This window comes from Morus notabilis, unplaced genomic scaffold (assembly GCF_000414095.1).
Source record: "Morus notabilis unplaced genomic scaffold, ASM41409v2 Scaffold507, whole genome shotgun sequence".
In the NCBI taxonomy this organism is placed as follows: Eukaryota; Viridiplantae; Streptophyta; class Magnoliopsida; order Rosales; family Moraceae; genus Morus; species Morus notabilis.
The window spans coordinates 170,332-189,743 of record NW_010359604.1 but is presented as its reverse complement, the minus strand read 5'-3'; the positions used below and the strand labels follow the sequence as shown (position 1 = coordinate 189,743).

The 19,412-nt window shown below is 33.0% G+C and overlaps 2 protein-coding genes across 3 annotated transcripts; both read left to right on the top strand.

Annotated features, from left to right (window-relative positions):
• The first annotated feature begins 9,663 nt into the window (after positions 1-9,663).
• LOC21392345 (serine/threonine-protein kinase D6PKL1) lies at positions 9,664-15,225 on the top strand. Of its 2 annotated transcripts, none has more exons than XM_010094912.2 (3): positions 9,664-9,760; positions 10,649-12,581; positions 14,056-15,225. In XM_010094912.2, the coding sequence occupies exons 2-3, from the start codon at positions 10,846-10,848 to the stop codon at positions 14,909-14,911; spliced, it is 2,592 nt and encodes an 863-aa protein (XP_010093214.2). In that variant the 5' UTR covers positions 9,664-9,760; positions 10,649-10,845; the 3' UTR covers positions 14,912-15,225. The 2 variants fall into 2 exon arrangements, with proteins under 2 accessions (XP_010093214.2, XP_024019253.1); XM_024163485.1 differs by having other exon boundaries at positions 10,642-12,581.
• A 1,134-nt stretch (positions 15,226-16,359) lies between these two features.
• Positions 16,360-19,227, top strand: LOC21392344 (putative low molecular weight protein-tyrosine-phosphatase slr0328). Its single transcript, XM_010094911.2, has 5 exons — positions 16,360-16,848; positions 17,599-17,734; positions 17,859-17,926; positions 18,009-18,095; positions 18,742-19,227. The coding sequence occupies exons 1-5, from the start codon at positions 16,459-16,461 to the stop codon at positions 18,811-18,813; spliced, it is 753 nt and encodes a 250-aa protein (XP_010093213.1). The 5' UTR covers positions 16,360-16,458; the 3' UTR covers positions 18,814-19,227.
• Positions 19,228-19,412: the final 185 nt, after the last annotated feature.

The following is a 19,412-nucleotide window of genomic DNA, read 5'->3' as shown; positions in this document are numbered from 1 at the left end:
TTTAAGGTTCTTCCAAGTCCAATGAATTGGGCTGTTCATAAACCCATAAAATCCGCGGGCCTAACCTACTCCACACCGACCCAATTTGAAAAATGTAATTTTTAATACTAAATTTTTTTTTCGACTCATTTAATGTATGACCCAAAATTTTAAGACGGGATGTGGGTTGGGTCTATAATGGCCCGCACACTCTAACTCAACTCGCGTTCTAACTTGCCTCTTCTAATATCTAACCCTAGGCAAGCAACTCATTTTTACTCTCTAATTTCTTCATATTTGAATTAAGCCTCTATATTTACTTTATGTTAAGACTAATTTATGAGTGTATACTAATTTATGTTTGATGTTGGATGGACTACTTTGCTTCATGTTTAATGTTGGATGGATTACATTGTTTCATGTTTGATGTTAGATGGACTACTTTGCTTCATGTTTGATGTTGGATTGAACTTTGAATTTCTATATGTTTGAATGTTGGAGTTATTATTTCTATTTGATGATGAACTTTAAATGTTGGATTGAATTTTGAGTCTTTGATTCTTTGAATGTTGAAACCGACTACCAAACCCACCCCGCACCGCCCCAACCCAACCTAAATATCATTGGGTTGTGAAATTTTTCTAATATCGTTGGGGCTAAATATGTGCAACCCGCACCCTTTAAAACGGGAGAAGAAAAAGCCATATCCCGCACCTACCCAATCTATGAACAACCCTACCAATGAATTTGATTTTTAAAGAAATATATATTATTATATGCGTTTCGCTCGGTTTTCTTTACTCTTCTCCCCTCTCATCGGCAATCGAACAAAACTAAAGTACTAATGAGAAGGCTTCTCTAACTCTCTTTCAACTTTGCCTTTCAACTTTACATTTGTCTTATTTAAGTCCTCTAAGAATTTAGGTCTCGTTCATTTTTTCGATTCGAGTTTTCAGTTCTAAGTTTCTACAGTTAGAAGCTCTCAAAAAATGTCACATCTAACTTTTTCTACTACAATTAAAAGTTTTAAAAAAATGTCATATCTTAACTCGAATCTGCGAAGTGAACGAGACTTTAGTATGTTTGATATGAGGGTTCAAATTTTGGTGATTCTAATTTTGATTTTGAAATTAGAATCATGATTTATGATTTTAGGTTCAAAATGTAGCTTTGAAACTAGAACCAGAATCAGAGGTTTGAACCACTTAAAACTAAGAGGGTGGGTAGTTTTAGAATCATAGGTGATTCATGATTTAAAACATTCACATCAAGATTCAAACCTTGAATCAGAATCATCCAAACCAAATATTGATTCTGAATGAGTCAAATAAAAATTGCTTTTTACTTTTTGTAAACAAATATTGATTTGAACCTAGAATCATGATTCCGAGTTCAGAATTCGTATACCAACCAGCCACTAAGAGATTCTCTGTCATGCCTCACGTACTAGTAAGTTAATATTTTCTAACTATTTGATATGTGTATTTTTTTATTTTTACGTGATTTTATACATATCTAATATATAAAAAAACTTAACCTACCAATATATTATTGTATAAAAAAATCCATAAAAAAACTCACTTACGAAACATTTTATCATGAAACATTATTTTGAAAAAATAGACAGGGATATATACTTACAGGAATTATTTAAACGAGAAATTAAAGAGAAAATTATATTTATAAGGGCTAATTTAGATCTAAAAAAAAGTATAATAGGACAAAAAAATAAAAATGTAAAAATGGCAGAATAAAAAAGATAGAAGAGAAGAAAAATAGGAAAAAGTTTTTTGAATGTAAAAATGGTAGAACAAAAAAGACAGAAGAGAAGAAAATGGGGAAAACTTTTTTGTTTTCAAAATCTTAGTCTCAAAATCTTAATCGTTTTCAATTTTGATGCTTAATTTATATATATTCTATTAAATTTTAACACTTAATTAATAAAAAGACTAGAATTGAATAAAATAAAATTTCATGAACTAATTATGTGATGTTTAAAAGTCATGAATTAAAATAAAATTGAAAGTAAACCTCAAAGTCTATTTATAAAATTAACTCAAAATGTATGATGAATATAGAAAGAGTAGACCAAAAAAAAGAAAGATTTGAGAGAAAAAAGGAGGATTTTTTTTTTAAAATAAAAAAAAGGGAAGGAAAGAAGTAAAAAAAAAAAGGAAATTAAAAAAAATAAACCAACGACACGTTTCCTTGACAACTAAAGTAGAAACTTTATTCTTTAGTTAGAATTTTAAAAAATAAATAAATAAATAAAAAGATAGAGAGAAAAAAATAAAAATGAAAAAAAGCGCCAACAGCATGTTTCCTGGACAACTAAGAGTATGTTTGGTAGGAAAGAAAAGTAGAAGGAAGGAAAAATGTGGAGGGATTTTAGGAGAGAAAATGAAAATATATGTTGTTTGGTAGGAAAGAAAAGAGAAAGGAAGAGAAAATTGAGTGAAAAATAATACATGTGGCCCCCACCATTTTTTTTCTTTCCACAAGTGGGCAGAAAATGAGATGAAAAATGAGGACAACTCATTAAAGTGTGCAAAGTTACTAAACTACCATTTTCTCCATCAACATCCAAGCAAAAAATTTAAAGGTATAAAAGTAATTTACGAGTAAGATTTTTTATTTCCTCTTAATTTAACTTCTAATACCAAACAAGTGAAGGTAAGCTCATTTTTTTTCCATCTTCTCATACCAAACAACATAAAAGAAAATCAATTTCCTTTCCATCATTGCTATTTTTCATCACTTACATATTTTCTTTCTATCCTATTTTCTTTCTTTCTTACCAAACATAGCATAAAAAGGAGAAATCCATTCTTCTTTAGTTATGCAGATAGACAAATATATTCAAATACATGTGCAAATATCAGCAAACATATATGTGTATTATTGATGACCGAATGTTTAATTTGACAAATGAAATGGACTCCTAACCTTTACATCTTTAATTTGACAAGTGAAATGGTAGCAGAAACGTAACATTTAGTATCAAATCAGAGGAAAATTACTTTATCCCTCACCTTAGCTGCCAAATGCAATCGAGCAAAACTATCTTTTCACTAAACACAACAACAAACGAAAAGGTTCTTTAGCTCCATATTTGCCAACGGAAAAAAACCATGAAGTCATCACTAAAAGTGTTTTTGGCAGCAACATTATCGTTAATTGCTGCTACATCGTCACTTAAAGCCCCGTTCATTTTACCGATTCGAGTTTTGCTACAGTAAAAAAAACTCTCAGAAACGGTCACATATAACTTTTTTGTTACAATAAAAATCTCTCACATAAAGTCACATCTCAACTCGAATTAAAAACTCGAATCAGTAAAACGAAACAGGTCCTAAATATTTATAAATTAATTAATTTATAAATAAATCATTTTTAATTACTATCGTCGTTATTATCATAAACATATCATAGAAAAATAAATTGGCAGATGATCATATATATTAATCAAATCATTCACTATTTATTTATCTATGCTACCTGTCAATTCCTCCTGAGTCTAGATGGTTCTTTGCAAGCTTTGCCGACAATATGCTTATGTTGGGTTTCGGTTCACATCAAATAGGTGGATTACTAACATTAATCACAACCATATACAATTTGACAAATGATCAACTCGCGGGAGCAAAACCTTTCGTCAAATCAATATTAAACATTGATTAGTTCTCCTCTCTCTCTCTTTATAGATTACAAATTACTTCATTTTAATGCATTGCCTAAAGTTTATTTCTTTGTGTCCTACTGTTTATTTTGGTCCTATCTGGTCCATGAAAATGTAGACACCTAAAAAAGACATCTATAGCGAAATATATGACTAATCATATATAGTTTGGTTTATCAATAAATGTGATTAATCATATATAGTTTGGTTTATCAATATGTCCTAGATTGTAAATGCCGTTATACGCCAGTTAATAAGATTTGTAGGATCATTTCTCCAAAAGAGGACACTATAATGTCATAAAAAAAAAAAAAATGTTTATGGCCACCACTACCACCTGTGCTAAACACACAACTAATAAATAAAATGCGGGTCTTATACGTATATTCTATTTTTTATTAGTGGATAGTACTTAACACCGTTAGTGTCAAATAGCATTGCTTCAGGCAAAATGGAAAGCTTTCTAACTTCTGCTGATTATCACATCAGCATGTGTATATGTTATGAATTTATGTATAGAATGACTTCAATTTATAGTAATGATATAAAGCTATAATGGGATATAGACGAGGAATATTTATCGCACATATTCGAAGTTGTTTGCATGTTACCGTCACAAAGTAAGCATATCACGAGTCTATCACGCTTTAATAGAAATTGACTCATTTTCAAAGTTAGATTTTTAGATACATATTCAGGATCAGACCAGTAAAAATTCGTAGATTATGAGTTTGTTCTGTTACCTTTTTGAATTATAGTGATTTTAGCGTAGATATTGAGTTGACTTTAAATTATAATTTAAGTTAAAGTTGTAATTTGAGTTTGTATTTGAATGTGCACATTTGAGTTATGATTTGAATTAAAAATCTATTTGAGTGGGTTAAAACTTGAAAATAACTGATTTTATATATTGATGAGATAAAATAGCAGTTCCTCTCATTAGAATTCCCAACTTATCCCCACCGATTTAGATTTCATGTTTGATTTTTATTGCATTTAGATGCATTTATGGCTTTGGTGCCCGTTTCCTTAGACTTCGTATTTTCAAATTTTAATAGGAGATTTGGTGCGGGATGGATTTTTTAGTAGACAGACAGTATTCTCATTTAGTTCATTGATTCGAATTTTTAATTTAAATTGAGATGTAATTTTATGTGAAATTTTTTTACTGTAGTAAAAAAGTTAGATGTGTCAATTTCTGAGAGCTCTTTACTGTAACAAAACTCTAATTCTAAACTCAGAATCGGTTAAATGAACATGACAACTTTCACTCACTATTTACACAAGAAAAAAAGACAAATAATTTTGTTAAAAAATCTTAGCTTATAAGAGCATCTCCAATCTAATGTTATAATTGACGTGCAAACTACAAATTTAGTATTTGAGTATAAAAAATACTCTCTAATACAATATTATTTATTGTGTTAAATTTCTCATATGCTATACTTTATGACAAATTTTTTAATAAATATAACACATGAGAAATTTGACATTTAATTGCTATTAATTAAAATGTTTACCTTTTTATGTAATCAATGTAATTTTTACATTTTCTAATTATTTTGAATATAAAAGTTTACTTTTACAACTTTCAAAACTTAATAACTATGAAAAAAGTAGATTTAGTATTTTAAATAACATTATGTATTAGAGTAAAAAAAACATATTATATCACACTTTTTGATGATAAATATACCATTGACATTAAGGGTACGTTTGGAACTCGTTTTAAAATGATTTTATTTTTTGTATAAAAATAAAAATGAAAACGTTTTCAATCTCAGACATAAATCATTTTTGAAAATGCGTTTGGTAATTTTATCAAAAGATTATTTTCAGTGTAAAAAAACCCATTAATGTCTTTCTTTCTCTATCTGCTCAAGAGATGAGAAAACAAAAATGAAAAATGAAAAACGATTTTTCATTTCTCTCTCATTTTACACTAAACTAAAAAATTATTTTTATTTCAGTTTTTTTTATTTTTATTACACCAAACACCGTTTTAAAAATATTTTTATTTTTTTTAAATAAGAAAAATAAAAACAGGATTAATTTTAAATACGGTCTAAGATTTACATTGAAGATGGTCTAATAAAGTAAACATAAATGGATCGTGAATTGTAAAACACTGCTCCTTTTGGAGAGGCTGCTCAAAGATAATTTTAAAGATGACAACTATTTTTAGGCTGGTTAGCAGCAATTATACTTCTACGTGATAAATATGGAAGAATAAAAAGTTATGCCAAAAACTCTCATTCTCCTTCTTCTTCTTTAGTTGCCTCTTCTCCCTCTCTCTCTCTCCTTCTTCTTCTTTAGTTGCCTCTTCTCTCTCTCTCTCTCTCTGAAATGACTAGATGACTAGAACCTCAATCTTTTAAGTTTTACTGTTTTTTTACCCATCTTCTAAGAATCATGACAAGGAAGACACACTGAACAATCACTATTTCTCTTTTTAGCAAGTAACCGCGCCCATTCAAACCCCATAAATTTCTCCTAATGGACCGTCAAAGATGGGGTTACATTGCTTCACGAATCATGATGATAGTTGATAGGCAAATCAATAGAAGCTTTTTTCACCTCCCAAGAGAGGGGGCAAAAAAAAAAAAAAAAAAAAAAAAGAGAGAAGGAAAGGAAAAAAAAAGCAAGCGAAATTTGAACCCATTTTTGTTTTTTGTTTTTTTTTTTTAAACCCAAAAGATATGCCATTGATTATTGTTTATTTGGAGCTATGTTTATCATTATTACTAGATAATCACATGTCTTTTTGCTTTTTTTCCCCCCTTCTTTCCAAGTTCAATGCCCTTTGTGCATTGTTCCTTGTAACAAGTGTGGCTACTATGGAGACAATATGCTTCTTTCTTGTGTACCTTTAACCTTTTTATTCACATGCCATCTGCCTTGTTTTTTTGTTTCAGCCAACTTTTTTCCTTTAGCTTTGAAACTTTGATTTTATTTTTTTATTTTTATTTATTTTTATAATATTTGCAGAGATTACCTTTTAAGCACGATATGTGGAGTTTGTTCTGTTCGTGTAACAACTCCTATGTTGTATAGGATCTAGTGGTCCGTTGGTATTGTTGTTTTAAATAACTTTTTCCCTATGCTTTTGTGTTGGTTATCACAACAGATTAAAAAAAAAAACAACTAAAGACATCCAACAATTCCAATTTTGTTTATGATCAGCTCTTGAGTAATGAAAATTATGTTAACATTTCTTTGGCCGTGTTTTGAATTGATCCCTTTTTTAAGGAAAAAAAAATGAAAACGTTTTTAAAACGGTGTTTGGCACAATAAAAATAAAAAACAGAAATGAAAACGATTTTTTGATTTAGTATAAAATAAGAGAGAAATGAAAAACGACTAAAAGTCGTTTTTCATTTTCTCATCCCTCGAGCAGAGAGAAAGAGAGAAAGACATTGATGAGTTTTTTTTTTTTTTTTTTTTTTTTTTTTTTTTTTTTTATTAAAAACATTTTGATTTTTTTTTTTTTTTTTTTTTTTTTTTAATTTTTTTATACTGAAAACAATTTCTTGATAAAATTACTAAACGCATTTTTAAAAATAATTTCTGTCTAAGATTGAAAATGTTTTCATTTTTATTTTCATATAAAAAATAAAATCATTTTAGAACGAGTTTCAAACGCAGCCTTTAATTTTGTCCACAGTCCATCCTTTTGTCGTAATATGTTAATGTGGATTATGTCATAAATAACATATCACACATTTGTTGGCGATGATTTGGTAGTGAACATTAGAAGTACAAATGGAAATAGAAAGTCAATTGGCATAAAAATTAGCAAATACCAGTGTTGATGCTGGAAGCTTGTCGACAAGGAAGAACTCCTCTTTCACCTTGCCAAATCAAGTCATTTGCATTCGACAGTAAATTAAATGCAGAAAATAATAAGAAAAACACGGAATTTTAGAGTAGCTGGAGGAGATTCAACGTAATATGAAAGAATTACAAGCGTGATTGCCAATAAATCCCTTATTTATAGTCCTCTAATGTGCTAAATACAACGAAATAATTCTAAATGAGGGAGTAATCTTACTTCGGCTCAATCTTCATGGTTAATTCTATCATTTATTTGAAATTTGAATTACGATTTCCCTACTTAAATCCCTACAAATACATAACTGCGTAAATATCTGTTTAGTTTGCTGATTCGAGTTTTTAATTCGAATTGAGATGTGATTTTATGTGAGAATTTTTTACTGTAGTAAAAAAATTAGATGTGATTATTTATGAGAATTTTTTATTATAGTAAAACTCGAATCAGCGAAATGAACGGGTCAGTAACTCTGCGTAAAACAATTTTTTTTTTTCTTAACGAATGAAAGTGTAAATACTGATGCTTTTACAACGCTTTCGGTCATAACAAAACCTTTTGGTCGAAAATAGTTTTTTTATTTTTTATTTTATTTTTCCTTTCTTCATCTTTTATTTCTTTTTAAAGCCCTCATTGTTTCTCTGTTTTTTTTAGTCCTTCCTCTTTTTTGTTTTTCATTTTTAATCATCTTTTTTTATTTTCTTTCATTTTTAAGATTCTCTCTGGATTTTTTTTGGTTTTTTTTTAAATTTTTTTTTTTTTTTTTTTTTTTTTTTTGCTCATCATTTTTTTAAAGGTTTTTAGTTAATCTTGTGTAGATGGGCACACCTATGCAATGGTGAGCTCATATTTTGACGGTTTATATCTTGCGGATAAAAATATTCGGTACCGTAAAATTTTCCATTTTTTGAATTGAAATTAGAGCCTTTTTGGTTGGAGGATTCGTTCTCTGATTCGAATCATGGTTCATGGTTCGCTATAGTATTTTTTTTCATAAAAAATACATATAAATTAAAAATAATTTTAATCTCATGATTCTAATTCATGAACCAAACATATTCTTAAATGTGTGGGATGAAGTAATAGAATTTTCCTTTTTTTCTTTTTGTGTAAAAAAAAAATACAAAAAAAGGTGTGGGATGAAGTAATAATGAACTTTTTGGAGGGTCCAAAAACACCAATCTGATTTTCGGATCTAGCGGGTCTCTGTTTTGACAGCGTACGAATTCTCCCCAGCCCCCCCTTCCTCTTTTTTTCCTTCCTCTCTCTCCTCTTCTCAAATTCATTTTTTTATTTAAAAAATTCATTTTTTTTTTCTATCACTCTCGTTCCTTTCACAGAAGAAAAGATCTCGTGATAACGTGTACGGTCTCTAACTCTCTAATTTAAAGACGGTTTAATTTGAGACGTGATTTTACGTGAAAATTTTTTACTGTAGTAAAAAGATTAAGAATCTGTTTAATTCGTTGATTAGAGTTTTTAATTCGAATTGAGATGTCAATTTATATGAGAGCTTTTTATCATAACAAAAAAATTAGATGTGACCGTTTTTTAGAATTTTTTACTCTAACAAAACTTAAATTTTAAACTCAAATCAGTAAAATAAATGAGACTTAAATGTGATTATTTTTTAAAATTTTTTATTATAATAAAATTCAAATCATAAACTTAAATTGATAAAATAAACGTGACATAAAATATAAAAGATTTTTTTAAATACGAAACACGTTAATAGATTAAGTTTTTTATTCATTAAATTTATATAAAATCACGTAAAAATAAAAAATTAATTTACGGTTAAAACAAATTTAACCATAAAACAATCGTACCAGAGAATATAAAGAAAACATCGATACCGCAAAAACGTAATATTAATTGGGTTTTTTTGTTTATTTTTCCGCCATTTCTTTCTTTCCACAGAGAAGAGAAAAAGAAAACAATACCAACAGCAGTGAAGCACCGGTTCTCTCTGTTCTGTTTTGTGTTTTGTGTGTGTCTCTCTCTCTGAGACTTCTCGTGATTTGCATTTCCAACTTCTCTCTCTCTCTCTCTTCATTCACTCCCAAACCCAACCCCCCACTGCTCTTCTCGTGCTCTTTCTAAATAACTCTTGTCGAATATATATATATATATATATATATATATATAAAGTTGTAATCTCTTTTCGTTTCCCTTTTCGAACCCTAAGTTTTTCTTTTGTTTGGTCTCTCTCTGTTTTGGGGAAAGAAAATTTTTTGCCGATTGCTGGTTTCAGTTCCCGATCCTTTGTTCCGGTAAGGTTTCTGCTTGCACTTTTCCAACTTTTTTTTTTGTTTTGTGTCTGTTCTGTGTTATTTTTTTATATGTATGATTTTATTTTGTGAGTTACTTTTTGTTTGATTATGGGAATTTGTTTCTGATTTGTACGGACCATAATTTTATCTAAATTTGATCGTGTTCATGTAGTTCATAAAATGGTGAATTTATTATATTCTAGTTCTGGTTTTGCCATTTTCTGGGTGATGATATATGTTAGTGAATTATAATCAATTTACTTTTTTTTTTTTTTTTAAAGAAAAAAGAGATAATCAGAGTCAACAAGTTCTTCAGCTGATTGCTTGTTATTTTGTTATAAAGATCTGCTGGTAAGCTTCTTATTTGTGGTGATAATAGCAGTTTCGCAGTTATTTCTGCATATTTATAATAAATATTACGTGATAATATAGTTTACTCGGTCTTTCTTTAGCATTTATCAAGTATTTTGCCCTTGTTTGTTAGCCGTGAGCTTTAGTTTCAAAACAGGTTTCTGAAGCAGTGATTCCAGTGTTGTCCTCAAAATAGTTTTGTTGGGTCAGGCGTCAAGCGTCAAGCATTTTGTGAATGAGAACCTATTTGAATATCTTTTTTTTTTTTTTTCCACCTTCACTTAAAAAAGGAAAAACGTTATTCAACTAAATAGTTATGTTTTTGTCAACGTGTGTTTGAATAGTGCATTACTTGTGATTAGTGAATGTGATAACATTAGCTGTCTCCTGAACAGGTGCCTCCACTTTTACTTCTATCTAAAGTAGTTTTGGATTTATGCAATTTGTAGTGTTGTTGTGGATGGTAAAGTGCCACATTTAAGATATGACCTTTTTTTTTTTTCCCTTGACCTTTTTTAACTGAAATGCAGCTGGCAGGATTTGGATGCGTCATTTTGAAACTAGTGGAGGGATCTTAAGGGGTTATTTGAATCTGAGGATCGGAATGATTGAAGAGGAACTGAAAGGGTATGTAGTGTGGCTTCTGGTTGTTGGGCTCCTCTATCTCCGTAGCACGTCATCAGAAATGGGTTAGGACAGCTTTTTTGTGTTGTTTCTGAATTTTGGATATCTCGATGAATTCAGCAGAGATGGGTACATTACCCAGTACCAGTGAAATAGTTGAATCCAAAGAAGAAGTATGTTTTGAGTCAACAATGGATGAGAAAGCTGGAGACCAGTTGATAACGAAAACAGAGAAAAAGTATTCTATTGAGGATGATATAAATCGTCTCTTTCAGGCAATTGACATTAGAAGTTCAGCTAGAAATTCAGGTTTGTCACATGAACTCGGTAAAGATCCATTGCGAAAAAGTGCTATGAAAAGGCCTATGAGAGTTGGCATGTCGCAGGCATCAGGAATTGGAATTTCAGAACCTGTTAGTTTGAAGCAAGCACTGAGAGGATTATGCATCTCTCAGGCATCAGAGATGGCTGCCATGAAGCGACTAGCAAAGCCGTCTGGTCCCTCAGGGATCTCGGAAGCAGGAAATATTAAAAGGTTGTATAGGGCAGTGGTGGTTGAGGCCAATGGATCTGGCCTTCCAATAAATGAAGGTAAAGGGAATTTTGTTGAGATCTCCCTTGTTCCGGACACACCAAAATTTTCTGACAAGATGTCTGAAGCCGTGCCACTTCCTGGGGAAGAGTTATTGAACTCTACCTCTGAAGCTTCTACTTCTTTGGCTGGTGAAATGATGCCAGACTCAGGGATAACGCCACAGACTGAGATTTTTCCCTTGCCAACTGAAGTCAAGGGTGGGACTAATGGCATTAGGAAACAGGAATCTGCTGATTCTTCATCAAGCCCTCATGCTAGCAAGAAAATTCCTCAGGTGGACGATGGTACTTTGACCTCAACTGAGGTTCCAATTAGTTCTCCAAGTTCAGACAAGAGGCAGAAAGATAAGTTGCATTTTGCTGCTTCTCTATCTAACTCCAGCACTGCTAGTAAGATAAGCAAATCGTTTAGCAGTAGTCCTCGATTTATATTCCGGAGCAAGAACTCTTTTAAGAATAAAGCAAAGCAGGATTTAATTGCCTCTCATAGTTCTAATTCACATGACAGGAAAGCTGATAATGATTTAAAATCTAACACGACTAATTTGGAGAACCAGACACAGAGCTTTACTCCAAACCATGAAAGGGAAGAAAGTGAGAAAGCTTCTCCAATGTCCAGCAGTACAAATGTTAGCTTTGAAGTAAGTTCAGGTGTTGGGGATATGAGTTCAAGTAAACCGAATTTCAGTTCGAATTGCAATAGCACAACTATATCTCTTGTGAGAAAGGGTGATGAGAGATCAATATCAAGAGAAAAGGGGGAATTCTCACAAAGCTCAAAGAGTAGTATTGGTGAGTACAGTAGCTGCACAAGCACTAGCGAGGAAAGCAGTCTCAGTGGATCAAGTCGTAGTGGCAAGAGGCCTCACATGTCAAAAGATTTGAGATGGGAAGCCATCCATCATATTCAGAAGCAACATGGAAGCTTGGGTCTCAGGCACTTTAAGCTGCTCAGGAGGCTGGGTTGTGGGGACATTGGAACTGTTTATCTTGCTGAGCTTACTGGAACAAATTGCCTTTTCGCTTTGAAAGTGATGGACAATGAGTTTTTGGCGACTAGGAAAAAAATGCTGCGGGCCCAAACTGAAAGAGAAATACTACAAATGCTGGATCATCCTTTTCTCCCTACGCTATTTGCACATTTTGTGTCAGACAAGCTTTCGTGCTTAGTTATGGAGTATTGCCCAGGTGGAGATCTGCATGTATTGCGGCAAAAGCAACCTACCAGGAGCTTTGCTGAACAAGCCACTAGGTATCCTTTATACACTCCAGTTCTTGTCATCTGTGCATGTGCATTTCTGCATTATAACTTACATATCGACCTTAACTTTTGAGTGGGTGGGAACAAAAATTCATCATGACAACGTGTCTGTTTTCGTGGGGTACAAACATGTTTTTCTGCTCTATCTATGTCTGAAAAATACATGTACATCTGTTTTTCCCAAGTGATGTATTCCAGACCCAGTTTCTTGTTTTTGTTTTCTTCTTTGTGCTAGCGCTGTGGTTAGTCAGTGTACATGTGAAGAGATATCCTGAGTGTCTTTTGATTTCTGAGGAGAGAAGTTTGAATTTAGGTGCTTTTTACCCTTGAGCCTTTTCGACTAAAAAATGATTGAAAATAGATTCTGTTGATACATTCCATTGATGCTACATAAATTGACTGGTATAAACATGAGTCAAATTCGGAGGATGTATCTATGTTTTCCCTTGGCTTGGAAAGCTAAGCAAATCCAAGAAGCTATGCTCTTGCTGGTACACTGGATGAATGCACTCGGAACTTAGTTGTGATGTGAAAACATTTAGTCTAAGAGGTGGTTCAAACTGTAGGAATGAAAGTGTAGGTTAAAACTTTAGTATATAAATAAATGAACAATAAAGCTATGTGTTAGTATCGTCGCACAAGGGAAGGCCAGAACTTAGGTGCTAATTGAGAAGTTGGAGAAACTCAACCACACAGTAGGGAGTTGGTCTGATGCAATGTCCAAGAACCATAAATCTTAGAATCAACTTTTCTTTGGCTGGTCTGATTCACACAATTGCAGTTGGATCAGTTGTGATTTTCTTGGGGCTTAACCTCTACTATAGTAATTTTAATCTCACTGGTGACCCCTGAGCTTTAGGGTCATTCTCTGTTTGTCCCTCGAATTCTAAAAACTCCTACTTTGCCCCCCAATTTTAAAGTACTCCCATTTAGGCCCATCTATTATAATTTCTGTTGAACATAATGGAAAAAGAGGTGTAGTGCGATCATGGGATCTTTCTGTTAAAATTTCTACTGAAAACAAATAGAAAAATACCACGTGACCACAGGTAAACCGACTGTCTTTTTAAAGTTTGGTAGGGCAAACTAGGAATGACCAAAAGTTCAGGAGGTGCCAGTGAGATTAGATCTTTTTAGCTAGCAGGCAACAACTGATCTGGTATCTGCTGATTGTAATTTTTCGTGGTTGGTTTTTATTTCCCTATTGTCCAAGTGGGTTCCTTTCTCTGCATGATGAAAACTAGATTTAGTAAAGAAGAAAGCTTTTTTACGTTGAATAAGGGAAAAATAGCAATATTTACTATATGATAATACTTAATACTGCTTCATCAGCATCCTTTTTTTATTTTTTTTATTTTTTTACTTTTTAGGGGGCTTCATCAGCATTTTATGTAGCAGTAATGGCAATATTTTTATGTACCAGAAGTAACAGTTGATTTTATGAGCTTAACCGTACTTTTCACAGGTTCTATGTTGCTGAGGTCCTCCTTGCCCTAGAGTATTTACACATGCTAGGAGTTGTTTACCGAGATTTGAAACCTGAAAATATTCTGGTACGAGAAGATGGGCACATCATGCTCTCAGATTTTGATTTGTCACTTAGATGTGCCGTCAATCCAATGGTTCTTAAATCATCATCACCTGTTGCGGAACCTGCAAAAAAGATGTCAAGCCCATGCACTGAATCTAGTTGCATTGATCCTTTCTGCCTCCAGCCGTCCTGGCAGGTTTCCTGCTTCACTCCTAGACTTTTATCTGCTGCAGCAAAATCTCGGAAAATAAAATCTGAGCTTGCTGCCCAAGTTAGCCCACTGCCACAGCTGGTAGTAGAACCAACTAGTGCTCGATCTAACTCCTTTGTCGGAACGCATGAATACCTCGCTCCGGAGATCATCAAAGGTGAGGGTCATGGGAACGCTGTTGATTGGTGGACTTTTGGAATATTTCTGTTTGAGCTATTATATGGCAGGACACCTTTCAAGGGTTCTGGAAACGAGGATACTTTAGCCAACGTTGTGTCAAAGAGTCTCAAGTTCCCAAATAGCCCTATGGTTAGTTTCCACGCGAGGGATTTGATAAGAGGCCTCTTGGTGAAGGATCCTGAAAGTCGACTAGGATCGGTGAAGGGGGCTGCAGAGATAAAGCAGCACCCTTTCTTCGAAGGCCTCAATTGGGCGTTGATACGGTGTACAATACCACCGGAGTTGCCCAAGTTTTGCGATGGGGGAAGTTCTGCACCACCTGCTTCTCAGAAACAAGAGAGCACCAAGTGTAAGGAGTTAGAAGGTACATCAGAGCACACGGAGTTTGAGGTGTTTTAGCTAAATCCTCTCAACTGTGGAAAAGAAGCCTGGTGGCTTTTCTTTTCCAAAATTTCTCATCCATGTCTTTTACTCTTTTCTTTTTAACTGAAAATATAGCTTATAGTGTAAATGTAACTTTAAGTGTTGGTGGGTAGTCATAGAATTTAATATATATGTTATATATATATATATATATGATTACTGAATGAGTAGCTGAGAGGCCAGATGAAAATTGATATAGCATTTTTCTTTCTTGTCTGAGAATTACAGCTGAAATATTGGTTGTCCGTGTTAATGGCTGAAATCATTTGCTCTGTGCTTTCGGCCCCAAAGCCAGAAGATTTGAGTTCAAGTAGCTTTATTGTCCCTTAGCCGCATTCAACTAATCTGAGGCTTGTGCAGGATAGGAGCTAAAAAGTTGACTACTTGAGCTTACGGTTCATTGTTGTTCTTTCTTGCCACCTGTCTTGTTCCGTTTGTTATTCCTCCTTTTGATTCTTCCTACTTCAAACTATAAAATATAAAAGTAAATGACCACTTTTTAACTAATTTTGAAAAGTGTGGTCCTTTACTTTAAAAAGGCCGTTAAATCGGCCATTTGTGCTTAAACCCCATAATATAATTTCTAAAATGTTATTTTAAATAACTAAATAGTTATTAGTTTATAACATATCAACTTATTATTGCCATTCAATTTCTTCAATTAAAATCAATATAAAGGAGTGCAAGATTGGCTCTCTCTTTCTCTATCTTATTCTTCTTATTACTTGGATTTACTAAGGGCCTATTTAGTTCGATGATTTGAGTTTTTAATTCAAGTTGAAATGTGATTTTATATGAGAGTTTTTTATTGTAGTAAAAAAATTAGATGTGACTGTTTCTGAGAGCATTTTACTGTAATAAAATTTGAATTCTAAACTCGAATCGGTGAAATAAAATGGACTTAAATTATCACTGTTGATTTCGTTAAATAAACACATGATTAGATAAAAAAGGGAATTATTTGTACTTTTCTCCTTTGTGTAAATTATAAGTTGTCTGCCATTTTTAAAATCTATTCGTATGCACCACTTTGACTTAAAAATTAAGTAAAACTTATGGCAAGACATGCATTTTTACTCCACCGGTAGGAATTTTATTTTACTCGTTGGATTAAATTTTTAACAAATCTGATTTAAAGTAGGAATAATATGTTATAAATTTTTAATACAAACATGTACAAATATAACCCATAAAAAACAATCTAATAGTTAAAAACAGCAGCTTCTACCGTGGGAGTGAAAATCCATGTCTTACCCTAAAAGTTTCCTATTAAAAATTAACCTTACTTTTTTCACAAAAGTAGTATCTTTAAATTTCAATTCTTTAGAACCCAGCCCTTTTAGGCCAAGTTGAACTGGTCCGAACCACTAATAAAATATGACCCAACGGCCACGCCTAAAGTTTAAATCCCAACATATTTTCCAGCCAATCACATCGACACAACAACCCTCACTTGGGAGTTGGAAACTTTTTGGTATCCATTATTTCTCCAAACCAAACAAGCCCCAGCTGAGAGAAAGACCATGAGGGCATTATACAACTTTGCTGCTAGCCCTCCGAATTTACGATTTTGCCACTCACCCTATTCTCTCTCCACAAAACTCCCATTTCTTCTTCTTCTTCTTCCACCAACCCAATTCTCATCTCTCCGAAACCCAATCAGTCGTCAGAATTCCCAGAGACCCAGTTCGTGTTTTTCATCTGGGTCCGTGATCAGAGCGTCAATGGCGGCTTCTACTCCTCCATCATCAGGCACAGAGACGGAAACCAAACCGTTCTCTGTCCTGTTTGTGTGCTTGGGTAACATCTGCAGAAGCCCAGCTGCAGAAGGAGTCTTCACTGACTTGGTCAAGAAAAGAGGTTTGGATTCCAAGTTCAAGATTGACTCTGCTGGCACCATTGGTTATCATGAGGTATGCATTTTGAAACGATGGCATTGGTTAGTTTACTTAATCAGTGTGCTTTCTTTTTTATTTTTTATTTTTTTTATTGTAAGGAATTAAGTGCCCGTTAAGTTCCAGCTTATAACGTGTGTGGAATAAGATGTGTATGTACACATGGAAATGCTAAAATATTGACAATATATATATATATATATATATTCAAGATTTATATTTTCTAATGACGCGACTCATTAAATGATATCTATATATAGCTGTTTCTACTGTCCTTATGCACAGTAACTTGTAGCAGCGATGTGTGTTACGTGGTATTTACGTCGTGTTCATTTTGCTAGTTCAAATCACAATTCAAGATTCAAGTTTTTACTATAGTATTTTTATTATACAAAAATTCAAATTTAACTTTTTCTGCAATAGGGTTTTCTCTCCTATGAATTCATTTTTAAATTCAAGTTCTCAACTCGTGCAATAGGGTTTTCTCTCCTATGAATTCATTTTTAAATTCAAGTTCTCAACTCGAACAAGCGAAATGAACAAGTTACTTTCGAAAGGTGTAGTATTGGTTTGGGATAAATAGATTCATTACATGTATTTATTAGGACTTTTTTTTTAATAAAATAGATATCATGTTACACCTCTCAGTTATACATGTTACTGTGTAGGACGGTCTTCCGTGAAAGACTACTCTGCATATGTATGTATATATTTGTAATTTTGTATAGACCACACACTTCCGTAAGCTGATTTTTGGTTGTATTGAAGGGAAACCAAGCAGACCCAAGGATGAGGGCAGCCTCTAAACGGCGTGGGATTGAGATAACATCTATATCGAGGCCTGTCCGGCCATCTGATTTTAGAGACTTTGATTTGATTCTCGTGATGGACGAGCAGAATAGAGGTAGAAATGGTGTTGATTTGGCTTCGAATCAATGTGTTTGTGTTTTGACTTGATTCTTCTTTACATTGATATGGAAGTGCAATCTTACATGTGATTCTTTTGCTGGTGTTGATGTTGGATATAGAGGATATATTGGAGGCATTTAATCGGTGGAAATTTAGAGAACCTCTGCCTGAAGACGCTCATAAGAAGGTTAGATGTTGCTACAAAGATGTTGTTGCAGTCAAGTTGTGTTTCTAGATTACGTATTCTCATTCGGTTTTCGGCTGAGCAGGTCAAGTTAATGTGTTCTTATTGCAAGAGGCACGAGGAGACTGAAGTGCCGGATCCATATTTTGGTGGACAACAAGGCTTTGAGAAGGTAATTTACCATCGTTTACCATTGTCGTCACTGATTTTTGGGAGACAGAAAAATAGATTATCCGTCACTTTATTTGGTCTGTTTATCAGAATCAAAGTTTACTTTATTCTGTGATGCTGTTACCTTTCGAGAAATTCAGTAACGTGGTTTAAGCTGATCCATGATGTTTTAGGCCTGTAGTATCAACTATCAAGGGATTATCTCGTACTAAAATGTTAGGTATGACTCCACTAAAAGCAAGGGATGATATCCCGAAATAGAAATAAAAAAAAAATGGCATCCATTTTCTGAAGGCCGGCAAGCAGAAATGTTGCTGATGGTTTTAGAAACGAACTTTGTTTAGCAAGTTTATTGTCTCGAATTACTCATATTTGTTGCATTTGGATAGAAAAAGTCATGCTATTGCTCGACTCATGTACTGGTGCTATGTCATCTGGTAATTTCCAACCTGCATTTGCATTCATGCATTGACCATGAAATTTTAAATAGAGATCGAAAGTGTAACCATGAGTAAATGGTTATCCGTGGGCCGAGTTATTCTGCAAATTAACACGAATGCTTTTATTGAACTGGTATAGAACCAGCTAATTATTCCACGCTTTCACTTTCAAGTTGACGCAAACTATTCGACATAATTCCGTGGCAGGTTTTGGATTTACTCGAGGATGCTTGTGGATCATTGCTTGACAGCATATTGGCAGAGAACAAAAGCATTTAGGAAAAAATGATGGTTGAAAGCTAGTTGATCCGATGTCTGGATTTGGTTTGATGAACAAGTTGTATATGCACAACCACAATGCTTATTTGCTGGTGATGTAAAGTCTATTCTTGCTCGTGATGTAAATTAATGACTTGTTCTGCATTGTGTCCATTATGCTAGATGATCAGTGGACCCTGAAAATGTCTTCTGATGGATGTTCCATTTGAGTGTTTCTAAAAATTGTTTGATGACGTCATGACTCTGGTTATTTGGGCCTTCTGGCTGTGGCTAATGACTTGTTGGGTATTAACAAATAAAAACCATTTCCCCCTTAAAAAAAAAGCCATTTTCCCCTAAAACCCGTTTCAGATGGTTGGTCCCAAAATAATGAAATATGAGGTCCATAGATACGGTCCTCTTTCTCCCTGTTGAGAAATTACTTTGTTGAGAAATTACTTTAAAGAGCGTATGAGTTTGGATTAATACCGCTTATTCTTTTGTAATATTCTTTTGACTAATATAATTATTTGATTAAAAAAAATATTAATAAAAAATAAAGAGTAAAAATTTAGATTCATACGCTTTAAGGGGTTTTTATATATTTTTCTCTACTCTAT